This window comes from Salvelinus fontinalis, chromosome 24 (assembly GCF_029448725.1).
Source record: "Salvelinus fontinalis isolate EN_2023a chromosome 24, ASM2944872v1, whole genome shotgun sequence".
Classification (NCBI taxonomy): Eukaryota; Metazoa; Chordata; class Actinopteri; order Salmoniformes; family Salmonidae; genus Salvelinus; species Salvelinus fontinalis.
In genome coordinates, this window is record NC_074688.1 from 7,610,355 (window position 1) to 7,623,744 (window position 13,390).

General features: G+C 47.7%; 2 protein-coding genes across 2 annotated transcripts in view; both read right to left on the bottom strand.

Annotated features, from left to right (window-relative positions):
- The window catches only part of LOC129821866 (roundabout homolog 2-like), a 365,995-nt gene that overhangs the window by 272,694 nt on the left and 79,911 nt on the right, over positions 1-13,390 (bottom strand). The gene's annotated exons all lie outside the window — the stretch shown is intronic.
- On the bottom strand, positions 10,129-11,107 carry LOC129821865 (low choriolytic enzyme-like). Its single transcript, XM_055879570.1, has one exon. The coding sequence runs from the start codon at positions 11,033-11,035 to the stop codon at positions 10,250-10,252; it is 786 nt and encodes a 261-aa protein (XP_055735545.1). The 5' UTR covers positions 11,036-11,107; the 3' UTR covers positions 10,129-10,249.

The window sequence follows — 13,390 nt, forward strand, 5'->3', positions numbered from 1 at the left end:
GTGAAGGGAGAGGGGTCTGTGTACCGTACTGGGTGGTGAAGGGAGAGGGGTCTGTGTACCGTACTGGGTGGTGAAGGGAGGGAGGTCTGTGTACCGTACTGGGTGGTGAAGGGAGAGGGGTCTGTGTACCGTACTGGGTGGTGAAGGGAGACGGGTCTGTGTACCGTACTGGGTGGTGAAGGGAGGGAGGTCTGTGTACTGTACTGGGTGGTGAAGGGAGGGAGGTCTGTGTACTGTACTGGGTGGTGAAGGGAGAGGGGTCTGTGTACTGTACTGGGTGGTGAAGGGAGGGAGGTCTTGTACTGTACTAGATGGTGAAGGGAGGGAGGTCTTGTACTGTACTGGGTGGTGAAGGGAGGGAGGTCTTGTACTGTACTAGATGGTGAAGGGAGGGAGGTCTTGTACTGTACTGGGTGGTGAAGGGAGGGAGGTCTTGTACTGTACTGGGTGGTGAAGGGAGGGAGGTCTTGTACTGTACTGGGTGGTGAAGGGAGGGGGGTCTGTGTACTGTACTGGGTGGTGAAGGGAGGGAGGTCTTGTACTGTACTGGGTGGTGAAGGGAGGGAGGTCTTGTACTGTACTGGGTGGTGAAGGGAGGGAGGTCTGTGTACTGTACTGGGTGGTGAAGGGAGAGGGGTCTGTGTACTGTACTGGGTGGTGAAGGGAGGGAGGTCTTGTACTGTACTAGATGGTGAAGGGAGGGAGGTCTTGTACTGTACTGGGTGGTGAAGGGAGGGAGGTCTTGTACTGTACTGGGTGGTGAAGGGAGGGAGGTCTTGTACTGTACTGGGTGGTGAAGGGAGGGGGGTCTTGTACTGTACTGGGTGGTGAAGGGAGGGAGGTCTTGTACTGTACTGGGTGGTGAAGGGAGGGAGGTCTTGTACTGTACTGGGTGGTGAAGGGAGGGGGGTCTTGTACTGTACTGGGTGGTGAAGGGTGGGAGGTCTTGTACTGTACTGGGTGGTGAAGGGAGGGGGGTCTTGTACTGTACTGGGTGGTGAAGGGAGGGAGGTCTTGTACTGTACTGGGTGGTGAAGGGAGGGGGGTCTTGTACTGTACTGGGTGGTGAAGGGAGGGGGGTCTTGTACTGTACTGGGTGGTGAAGGGAGGGGGGTCTTGTACTGTACTGGGTGGTGAAGGGAGGGAGGTCTGTGTACTGTACTAGATGGTGAAGGGAGGGGGTCTTTGTACTATACTAGATGGTGAAGGGAGGGGGTCTTTGTACTATACTAGATGGTGAAGGGAGGGGGTCTTTGTACTATACTAGATGGTGAAGGGAGGGGGTCTTTGTACTATACTAGATGGTGAAGGGAGGGGGTCTTTGTACTATACTAGATGGTGAAGGGAGGGGGTCTTTGTAATATACTGGATGGTGAAGGGAGGGGGTCTTTGTAATATACTGGATGGTGAAGGGAGTGGGGTCTTTGTAATATACTGGATGGTGAAGGGAGTGGGGTCTTTGTAATATACTGGATGGTGAAGGGAGGGGGTCTTTGTAATATACTGGATGGTGAAGGGAGTGGGGTCTTTGTACTGTACTAGATGGTGAAGGGAGTGGGGTCTTTGTAATATACTGGATGGTGAAGGGAGGGGGTCTTTGTAATATACTGGATGGTGAAGGGAGTGGGGTCTTTGTAATATACTGGATGGTGAAGGGAGTGGGGTCTTTGTAATATACTGGATGGTGAAGGGAGGGGGTCTTTGTAATATACTGGATGGTGAAGGGAGGGGGTCTTTGTACTGTACTAGATGGTGAAGGGAGTGGGGTCTTTGTAATATACTGGATGGTGAAGGGAGGGGGTCTTTGTAATATACTGGATGGTGAAGGGAGTGGGGTCTTTGTAATATACTGGATGGTGAAGGGAGTGGGGTCTTTGTACTGTACTAGATGGTGAAGGGAGTGGGGTCTTTGTAATATACTGGATGGTGAAGGGAGGGGGTCTTTGTAATATACTGGATGGTGAAGGGAGTGGGGTCTTTGTAATATACTGGATGGTGAAGGGAGTGGGGTCTTTGTAATATACTGGATGGTGAAGGGAGGGGGTCTTTGTAATATACTGGATGGTGAAGGGAGTGGGGTCTTTGTAATATACTGGATGGTGAAGGGAGGGGGTCTTTGTAATATACTGGATGGTGAAGGGAGGGGGTCTTTGTAATATACTGGATGGTGAAGGGAGGGGGGTCTTTGTAACATACTGGATGGTGAAGGGAGGGGGTCTTTGTAACATACTGGATGGTGAAGGGAGGGGGGTCTTTGTAATATACTGGATGGTGAAGGGAGGGGGGTCGTTGTACTGTACTAGATGGTGAAGGGAGGGGGTCTTTGTAATATACTGGATGGTGAAGGGAGGGGGGTCGTTGTACTGTACTAGATGGTGAAGGGAGGGGGGTCTTTGTAATATACTGGATGGTGAAGGGAGGGGGGTCGTTGTACTGTACTAGATGGTGAAGGGAGGGGGGTCTTTGTACTGTACTAGATGGTGAAGGGAGGGGGTCTTTGTACTGTACTAGATGGTGAAGGGAGGGGGGTCTTTGTACTGTACTAGATGGTGAAGGGAGGGGGTCTTTGTACTGTACTAGATGGTGAAGGGAGGGGGGTCTTTGTACTGTACTAGATGGTGAAGGGAGGGGGGTCTTTGTAACATACTGGATGGTGAAGGGAGGGGGTCTTTGTACTGTACTAGATGGTGAAGGGAGGGGGGTCTTTGTAACATACTGGATGGTGAAGGGAGTGGGGTCTTTGTAATATACTGGATGGTGAAGGGAGGGGGGTCTTTGTAATATACTAGATGGTGAAGGGAGGGGGGTCTTTGTAACATACTGGATGGTGAAGGGAGTGGGGTCTTTGTAACATACTGGATGGTGAAGGGAGTGGGGTCTTTGTAACATACTGGATGGTGAAGGGAGTGGGGTCTTTGTAACATACTAGATGGTGAAGGGAGGGGGTCTTTGTAACATACTAGATGGTGAAGGGAGTGGGGTCTTTGTAACATACTGGATGGTGAAGGGAGGGGGTCTTTGTAATATACTGGATGGTGAAGGGAGGTGGGTCTTTGTACTGTACTAGATGGTGAAGGGAGGGGGGTCGTTGTACTGTACTAGATGGTGAAGGGAGGGGGGTCTTTGTAACATACTGGATGGTGAAGGGAGGGGGGTCTTTGTAACATACTGGATGGTGAAGGGAGGGGGGTCTTTGTAACATACTGGATGGTGAAGGGAGGGGGTCTTTGTAACATACTGGATGGTGAAGGGAGGGGGTCTTTGTACTGTACTAGATGGTGAAGGGAGGGGGGTCTTTGTAACATACTGGATGGTGAAGGGAGGGGGGTCTTTGTAACATACTGGATGGTGAAGGGAGGTGGGTCGTTGTACTGTACTAGATGGTGAAGGGAGGGGGGTCGTTGTAACATACTGGATGGTGAAGGGAGGTGGGTCTTTGTACTGTACTAGATGGTGAAGGGAGGTGGGTCTTTGTACTGTACTAGATGGTGAAGGGAGGTGGGTCTTTGTACTGTACTAGATGGTGAAGGGAGGGGGGTCGTTGTACTGTACTAGATGGTGAAGGGAGGGGGTCTTTGTACTGTACTAGATGGTGAAGGGAGGTGGGTCTTTGTACTGTACTAGATGGTGAAGGGAGGTGGGTCTTTGTACTGTACTAGATGGTGAAGGGAGGTGGGTCTTTGTACTGTACTAGATGGTGAAGGGAGGGGGTCTTTGTACTGTACTAGATGGTGAAGGGAGGGGGGTCGTTGTACTGTACTAGATGGTGAAGGGAGGTGGGTCTTTGTACTGTACTAGATGGTGAAGGGAGGGGGTCTTTGTACTGTACTAGATGGTGAAGGGAGGTGGGTCTTTGTACTGTACTAGATGGTGAAGGGAGGGGGTCTTTGTACTGTACTAGATGGTGAAGGGAGGGGGGTCGTTGTACTGTACTAGATGGTGAAGGGAGGGGGGTCTTTGTACTGTACTAGATGGTGAAGGGAGGGGGGTCTTTGTACTGTACTAGATGGTGAAGGGAGGGGGGTCTTTGTAACATACTGGATGGTGAAGGGAGGTGGGTCTTTGTACTGTACTAGATGGTGAAGGGAGGGGGGTCGTTGTAACATACTGGATGGTGAAGGGAGGGGGTCTTTGTACTGTACTAGATGGTGAAGGGAGGGGGGTCTTTGTACTGTACTAGATGGTGAAGGGAGGGGGGTCTTTGTAACATACTGGATGGTGAAGGGAGGGGGGTCTTTGTACTGTACTAGATGGTGAAGGGAGGGGGTCTTTGTAACATACTAGATGGTGAAGGGAGGGGGTCTTTGTACTGTACTAGATGGTGAAGGGAGGGGGTCTTTGTAACATACTGGATGGTGAAGGGAGGGGGGTCTTTGTACTGTACTAGATGGTGAAGGGAGGGGGGTCGTTGTACTGTACTAGATGGTGAAGGGAGGGGGTCTTTGTAACATACTGGATGGTGAAGGGAGGGGGGTCTTTGTAACATACTGGATGGTGAAGGGAGGGGGTCTTTGTAACATACTGGATGGTGAAGGGAGGGGGTCTTTGTAACATACTGGATGGTGAAGGGAGGGGGTCTTTGTAACATACTGGATGGTGAAGGGAGGGGGTCTTTGTAACATACTGGATGGTGAAGGGAGGGGGTCTTTGTAACATACTGGATGGTGAAGGGAGGGGGGTCGTTGTACTGTACTAGATGGTGAAGGGAGGGGGGTCTTTGTAACATACTGGATGGTGAAGGGAGGGGGGTCTTTGTAACATACTGGATGGTGAAGGGAGGGGGGTCGTTGTACTGTACTAGATGGTGAAGGGAGGGGGGTCTTTGTAACATACTGGATGGTGAAGGGAGGGGGGTCGTTGTACTGTACTAGATGGTGAAGGGAGGGGGGTCGTTGTACTGTACTAGATGGTGAAGGGAGGGGGGTCTTTGTAACATACTGGATGGTGAAGGGAGGGGGGTCTTTGTAACATACTGGATGGTGAAGGGAGGGGGGTCGTTGTACTGTACTAGATGGTGAAGGGAGGGGGGTCTTTGTAACATACTGGATGGTGAAGGGAGGGGGGTCGTTGTACTGTACTGGATGGTGAAGGGAGGGGGTCTTTGTACTGTACTAGATGGTGAAGGGAGGGGGGTCGTTGTACTGTACTGGATGGTGAAGGGAGGGGGTCTTTGTACTGTACTAGATGGTGAAGGGAGGTGGGTCTTTGTACTGTACTAGATGGTGAAGGGAGGGGGTCTTTGTACTGTACTAGATGGTGAAGGGAGGTGGGTCGTTGTACTGTACTAGATGGTGAAGGGAGGGGGGTCTTTGTACTGTACTAGATGGTGAAGGGAGGGGGGTCGTTGTAATATACTGGATGGTGAAGGGAGGGGGGTCGTTGTACTGTACTAGATGGTGAAGGGAGGGGGGTCTTTGTAATATACTGGATGGTGAAGGGAGGGGGGTCGTTGTACTGTACTAGATGGTGAAGGGAGGGGGGTCTTTGTACTGTACTAGATGGTGAAGGGAGGGGGGTCTTTGTACTGTACTAGATGGTGAAGGGAGGGGGGTCTTTGTAACATACTGGATGGTGAAGGGAGGTGGGTCTTTGTACTGTACTAGATGGTGAAGGGAGGGGGGTCTTTGTACTGTACTAGATGGTGAAGGGAGGGGGGTCTTTGTACTGTACTAGATGGTGAAGGGAGGGGGGTCTTTGTAACATACTGGATGGTGAAGGGAGGTGGGTCTTTGTACTGTACTAGATGGTGAAGGGAGGGGGTCGTTGTAACATACTGGATGGTGAAGGGAGGGGGTCTTTGTACTGTACTAGATGGTGAAGGGAGGGGGTCTTTGTAACATACTGGATGGTGAAGGGAGGGGGTCTTTGTACTGTACTAGATGGTGAAGGGAGGGGGTCTTTGTAACATACTGGATGGTGAAGGGAGGGGGTCTTTGTACTGTACTAGATGGTGAAGGGAGGGGGTCTTTGTAACATACTGGATGGTGAAGGGAGGGGGTCTTTGTACTGTACTAGATGGTGAAGGGAGGGGGTCTTTGTACTATACTAGATGGTGAAGGGAGGTGGGTCTTTGTACTGTACTAGATGGTGAAGGGAGGGGGTCTTTGTAACATACTGGATGGTGAAGGGAGGGGGTCGTTGTACTGTACTAGATGGTGAAGGGAGGGGGTCTTTGTAACATACTGGATGGTGAAGGGAGGGGGTCTTTGTACTGTACTAGATGGTGAAGGGAGGGGGTCTTTGTAACATACTGGATGGTGAAGGGAGGGGGTCTTTGTACTGTACTAGATGGTGAAGGGAGGGGGTCTTTGTACTGTACTAGATGGTGAAGGGAGGGGGTCTTTGTACTGTACTAGATGGTGAAGGGAGGGGGTCTTTGTAACATACTGGATGGTGAAGGGAGGGGGTCTTTGTACTGTACTAGATGGTGAAGGGAGGGGGTCTTTGTAACATACTGGATGGTGAAGGGAGGGGGGTCTTTGTACTGTACTAGATGGTGAAGGGAGGGGGGTCGTTGTACTGTACTAGATGGTGAAGGGAGTGGGGTCTTTGTACTGTACTAGATGGTGAAGGGAGGGGGGTCTTTGTAACATACTGGATGGTGAAGGGAGGGGGGTCTTTGTACTGTACTAGATGGTGAAGGGAGGGGGGTCTTTGTAACATACTGGATGGTGAAGGGAGGGGGGTCTTTGTACTGTACTAGATGGTGAAGGGAGGGGGGTCTTTGTACTGTACTAGATGGTGAAGGGAGGGGGGTCTTTGTACTGTACTGGATGGTGAAGGGAGGGGGTCGTTGTACTGTACTAGATGGTGAAGGGAGGGGGGTCTTTGTACTGTACTAGATGGTGAAGGGAGGGGGGTCTTTGTAACATACTGGATGGTGAAGGGAGGTGGGTCTTTGTACTGTACTAGATGGTGAAGGGAGGGGGGTCGTTGTAACATACTGGATGGTGAAGGGAGGGGGTCTTTGTAACATACTGGATGGTGAAGGGAGGTGGGTCTTTGTACTGTACTAGATGGTGAAGGGAGGGGGGTCTTTGTAATATACTGGATGGTGAAGGGAGGGGGGTCGTTGTACTGTACTAGATGGTGAAGGGAGGGGGGTCGTTGTAACATACTGGATGGTGAAGGGAGGGGGGTCGTTGTACTGTACTAGATGGTGAAGGGAGGGGGGTCGTTGTACTGTACTAGATGGTGAAGGGAGGGGGGTCTTTGTAACATACTGGATGGTGAAGGGAGGGGGGTCGTTGTACTGTACTAGATGGTGAAGGGAGGGGGGTCGTTGTACTGTACTAGATGGTGAAGGGAGGGGGGTCGTTGTAACATACTGGATGGTGAAGGGAGGGGGGTCGTTGTACTGTACTAGATGGTGAAGGGAGGGGGGTCGTTGTACTGTACTAGATGGTGAAGGGAGGGGGGTCTTTGTACTGTACTAGATGGTGAAGGGAGGTGGGTCTTTGTACTGTACTAGATGGTGAAGGGAGGTGGGTCTTTGTACTGTACTAGATGGTGAAGGGAGGTGGGTCTTTGTACTGTACTAGATGGTGAAGGGAGGGGGGTCTTTGTACTGTACTAGATGGTGAAGGGAGGGGGGTCTTTGTACTGTACTAGATGGTGAAGGGAGGGGGGTCTTTGTACTGTACTAGATGGTGAAGGGAGGGGGGTCTTTGTAACATACTGGATGGTGAAGGGAGGTGGGTCTTTGTACTGTACTAGATGGTGAAGGGAGGGGGGTCTTTGTAACATACTGGATGGTGAAGGGAGGGGGGTCTTTGTACTGTACTAGATGGTGAAGGGAGGGGGGTCTTTGTACTGTACTAGATGGTGAAGGGAGGGGGGTCTTTGTACTATACTAGATGGTGAAGAGAGGGGGGTCTTTGTAGCCATCCACTGAGGGGGCTCAGGGCTTTGACAGAGGCTGTTAGGGCTTCTGTAGGCACCGATGTGTTAACTGTGAGGGGTCACATGAATCCACAGAAAAGCCGTAAAACCATTCTTCTAACATTTTTTAATATTGGTGGCCACTGGCCAGCCATCATCATTTCAACAAAAAACAAAGCGGCTCTAGTTCATTCAGTCTTTGAATTTTGGCGTCACATGACGTCTATTTGTTTCTGTTGGACAGTGATAATCTTCTGGTAGCCCCAGTCCATGGGTATTCGCTATCCCCTGGTGGATTGGGTTGTTTATTTCAAAACGAATTTGACATCATCCAATCACCAACAGTATAGCAGTCTCCATCATTGCCTAATCCCTGCCATACAGCTGCTCCAGAAAGATTAGAACAAAACTATACAAAAGTCTAAACACAGTAAGTAAATAAATATAGGTTTGATCAACAAGAAAATCAGCTCCATGGATAAAATGTTTCTTTTTGTTTTGTAAAACCTGCAGAGGGATAAAACCTTCAGACCGATTCTATTGGTCTTGAAAGGGCATGATACATTTTCAGAAGGGGGAAGATGATTCTTCTTCTGCAGAAATGAATCTCTGATGACAGGTTAGTCACTCCGTGTCCCATCCCTTGCTGGTATGGGGTTAGAGTTAGAGTAAACACTGGCTAATCAATTCCCCATCATCGCCTATAGATCACTGTCCGGGAGCAGAGACGTGGCCTGACTCTCTATGCCGGCTGATGTACCATTCCATTATTGAACTTGCTGTATGAAGCCTTATTTAATGCTGAGATACTGGAAACTCAATTAGACACAGAGGTAATGGATTACTGCAGTAAGAATGCCATCACCAGAAGGACTTTACATTAGGTCCAGCATGGACAAATAACACAGAGGACAGGGCTTTGAAATAGGATTTTCAAACTGCTGTATGTCTCCCTGTGTCCTTCCTTTCCAAAATCATATTTCAGTAATCATCTCAGCAACATCATATTTCAGTAATCATCTCAGCAACATCATATTTCAGTAATCATCTCCGCAACATCAAATTTCAGGAATCATCTCAGCAACATCATATTTCAGTAATCATCTCAGCAACATCATATTTCAGTAATCATCTCAGCAACATCATATTTCAGTAATCATCTCCACAACATCATATTTCAGTAATCATCTCAGCAACATCATATTTCAGTAATCATCTCAGCAACATCATATTTCAGTAATCATCTCAGCAACATCATATTTCAGTAATCATCTCAGCAACATCATATTTCAGTAATCATCTCAGCAACATCATATTTCGGTAATCTCAGCTACATCTATTTCAGTAATCATCTCAGCTACATCTTATTTCAGTAATCATCTCAGCAACATCATATTTGCAGTAGCCCTTTCCTGTAGTCAAATGACCAAACTGCGCTCTAGTGATCTCATGGGTGGAATATTATTGATATTTTCTATAATTTCATAATTAATAAACATTATTTTGAAAATTCTGTATTTCCATTTCAAACAGTTTAGTTATATTTCAGTCTTCTGTGATGTAAATAAAGTTTAATATGGGATGCAAACTCAAAATTTAATACATTTCAACTCTATATCCGACATGTTACAGGTGTCTTTTTAAAGTCCATAACCATGTGTGTGAGGTGCATACTTTTGTTTCAAAGTAGATTTGCTTAAAATTACCAAGAAATCTTATTTTCCTCTAAACTAATGTGATCTGCGTCATAAATGGCCAGCGGCCATGCGGTGTAGGCCTTGGTTAACCACACGACTGTAAGCATCATGACGCCTGTAAAGTCTCCCATATTTAGTGCTCGACTTGGGCAGTAGCTCACCGGAACTGACTACCAGCACCTCACATTTTCTTCTGCTTGGTTTCCTGTTCCTCTTATAGAATATTATCTCAAAAGTATTGCCCATGTTGTACTGTCCTATTAATGCAGTTCGTGTTCATGGAAGTATTGGAGCCTCTCCTCCCTCATCAGCTCATCTCTCCAGGTGAACATCACCCCCCCCCCCCACTTTATTAAGACAGAAAACATGAGGATCATTTTAAGATGGCTAGTTTATCAGGACTAGCTGTGAGAACACTCTGCAGTTACAATTCTACGTGATAACACCAACCCCCAAGAGCTGCAGTTAATAATTACAGTACCCAATCAGATGGATAAATATCCTATTAATAAATATCAAACTCATGCACTTTTATTTACCATAACCATGCTTTATTATTACCAATGTGGTTAAAAGGATACACACAAACATACAAACTTCCAACAATAAAATACGTCAGCATATGACAGCATACCCAGCATCACACAATTTCAACAATGGCGCTCTTCCTCTTAGCATTGGTAGAGCTTGTTGACCCTCAGGACATCAATGTCAGACATGCCTAGTCTCTGTCCGATGGCCACAGATGGGTCTGGGATGGGAGTGATGGTTTCCTTTCCGTAGTTGTTAGTGTAAGCAGTTCTATCATAGTGCATGACAGAGGAGTAGTCGTATGCAGTGTTCAGGTTGTTGGTGTCCTGCTTCTGGAAGTTCTCGACGGCGTAGTCATAGATGTATTGCCAGTTGATCTTGATATACTGGTCACGGTCACTCCTGTTGTGCTCGTGGTGAAAGCCCAGGGAGTGAAGCAGCTCATGCTGGATGATACCATGTTGAACACAGCCAAACTGTGCAAGAGACAATGTCTGCCTGTCCCCAACAGTCCCCATGGAACCGAAACACCCGCCGCTGCTCTGAATGTCCAGGTAGGCAGTCTGTGTCTTACGTGGAATGAAGCGGATGCAGGTCTTGCCATGGAAGTACTTCATGGCCGTCTCAATCGTCTCTACCTCCAAGCTGGAATATACAGCGCTGAGGATGTAAGGCACATACACCAAGCCGTCGGATGACTTCTTCCAGAGACAGCTGTACTGGCTGCTAAAGCACTTCATGGCGTTCCTGGTTCTAGGAGCCAGAATGTCTCCTTCCAGCAGCAGCTCATTGGTTCCGTTGTTGGACTCCAGGATCACTGAAGTGATGGACACATGGTCCGGCTCAACATGGACCTCATTTCCACTGGCCTGTGATAGGCCCAGCAGCAGCAGCAGAAGCAGGCTAAGAGTGGGTCTGTGGTCCATCTTTCGTCAGAGTATGGAGTTAATTTGGATGGATGGGTCCTTGGCTTTACCTGTGGAGGATCCTAAAATGGCTCATTCACCAAAGCTTGATGCCAGTGTTCTGTCAGAGCTGAGTTTATATGCAGCTGTCCCATAGGTGTGACTGTGTAGGATTAAGGGTTGGGGATGATGCTCACTGTCTTGGAAAAACAACCAGAGGGAGTACTCCACAACCTAACCCACTGTTTCAACAATTCATCTATGTGGGTCAAATTACATTACACTTCAATTTCTTGAGGTAGAAGTCGTCTCTATTACAACCACATATCCAAGATCAGATTACCTCATCCTACGATCATAATATTAACCATAAAGGGGTTCAGATTACCTCACTGTCTGATCATAATATTAACCATAAGGGGGATCAGAAAGTATCTGACCATAGATCAGTGGTTAGGCACAAACTATATCGAATCCATTCCTTTGGAACACATGTTTGGTTTACATTGGGTGTGACAAGCTTAATGAGATGGATCTCACTTAGTTGTGTTGTTTTAAAACAACCATTAGAGCCCAATTCGGTGGCAGTATAGAATAATAGTCATTTGTGTAGCTCAAGCACTTTAAAATTTAAAAACTGTCTCTACAGAGAAACTTAATCCTCAGTGATGCTATGGTGCAAACGGTGTATTGACTTTCCTAATGCTACGCATTTAGTGAGATTTCAAGCATATTAGCACACCATTTCCCACCCGTCACTTAACACACACCCTGATTAGAAGGCTCTGTGTGTGTAAATACTAGTGTGCTTGTGTGAGTATATGTATAGAAAAATATTGCAGGAGAGTATGAGAGGGAGAAATCAATAGTTGTATTACTTGGCTACTGATGAAATGGTGTGACTGATTAATTTTGTTATGTTAGCATCATTAATAATTCTCATGCAGTTATTTGAACTTGGGTGCCTATAGTGTATCAGGCTGATTGACGACAGGACCGTACGCTGTACCCTGGGTCTCGACCCCGCCCCGTGCAACTGGGTCCTGGACTTTCTGATGGCACGCCCCCAGGTGGTGAGGGTAAGAAACAACATCTCCCCCCGTTGATCCGCTGATCTCCCCCTCAACACTGGGGCCCCACAAGGGTGCGTTCTCAGCCCTCTCCTGTACTCCCTGTTCACCCATGACTGTGTGGCCATGCATGCCTCTAACTCAATCATCAATTTTGCAGAGGACACTACAGTGGTAGGCTTGATTACCAACAATGACGAGACGGCCTACAGGGAGGAGGTGAGGGCCCTCGGAGTGTGGTGTCAGGAAACTAACCTCACACTCAACATCAACAAAACAAATGAGATGATCGTGGACTTCAGAAAACAGCAGAGGGGATGCCCACCCCCCCATCCCCATCGACGGGACAGTAGTGGAGAAGGTGGAAAGTTTTATTAAGTTCCTCAGAGTACACATCACGGACAAACTGAAATGGTCCACCCACACAGGCAGCGTGGTGAAGAAGGCGCAACAGTGCCTATTCAACCTCAGGAGGCTGAAGAAATTTGGCTTGTCACCAAAAACACTCACAAACTTCTACAGATGCACAATCAAGAGCATCCTGTCGGGCTGTATCACCGCCTGGTATGGCAACTGCTCCGCCCACAACCGCAAGGCTCTCCAGAGGGTAGTGAGGTCTGCACAATGCATCAACGGGGGCAAACTACCTGCCCTCCAGGACACCTACACCACCCGATGTCACAGGAAGGCCAAAAACATAATCAAGGACAACAACCACCCGAGCCACTGCCTGTTCACCCTGCTATCATCCAGAAGGTGAGGTCAGTACAGATGCATCAAAGCTGGGACAGAGAGATTGAAAAACAGCTTCTATCTCAAGGCCATCAGACTGTTAAACAGCCATCACTAACATTGAGTGGCTGCTGCCAACATACTGACTCAAATCTCTAGCCAATTTAATAATTAAAAATGGGATGTAATAAATGTATCACTAGTCACTTTAAACAATGCCACTTTATATCATGTTGTCATACCCTACATTACTCATCTCATATGTATATACTGTACTCTATACCATCTACTGCATCTTGCCTATGCCATTCGGCCATCGCTCATCTATATATTTTTATGTACATATTCTTATTAATTCCTTTACACTTGTGTGTAAAAGGTAGTTGTTGTGAAATTGTTAGATTACTTGTTAGATATTGCTGCATGGTCGGAACTAGAAGCACAAACATTTTGATACACTCGCATTAACATCTGCTAACGTGTATGTGTATGTGACCAATAAAATGTGATTTGATTTGTTCACATACCACCTCTGCACAACAGTAATGAATCAAACTAGGGTGGACAGACTAGT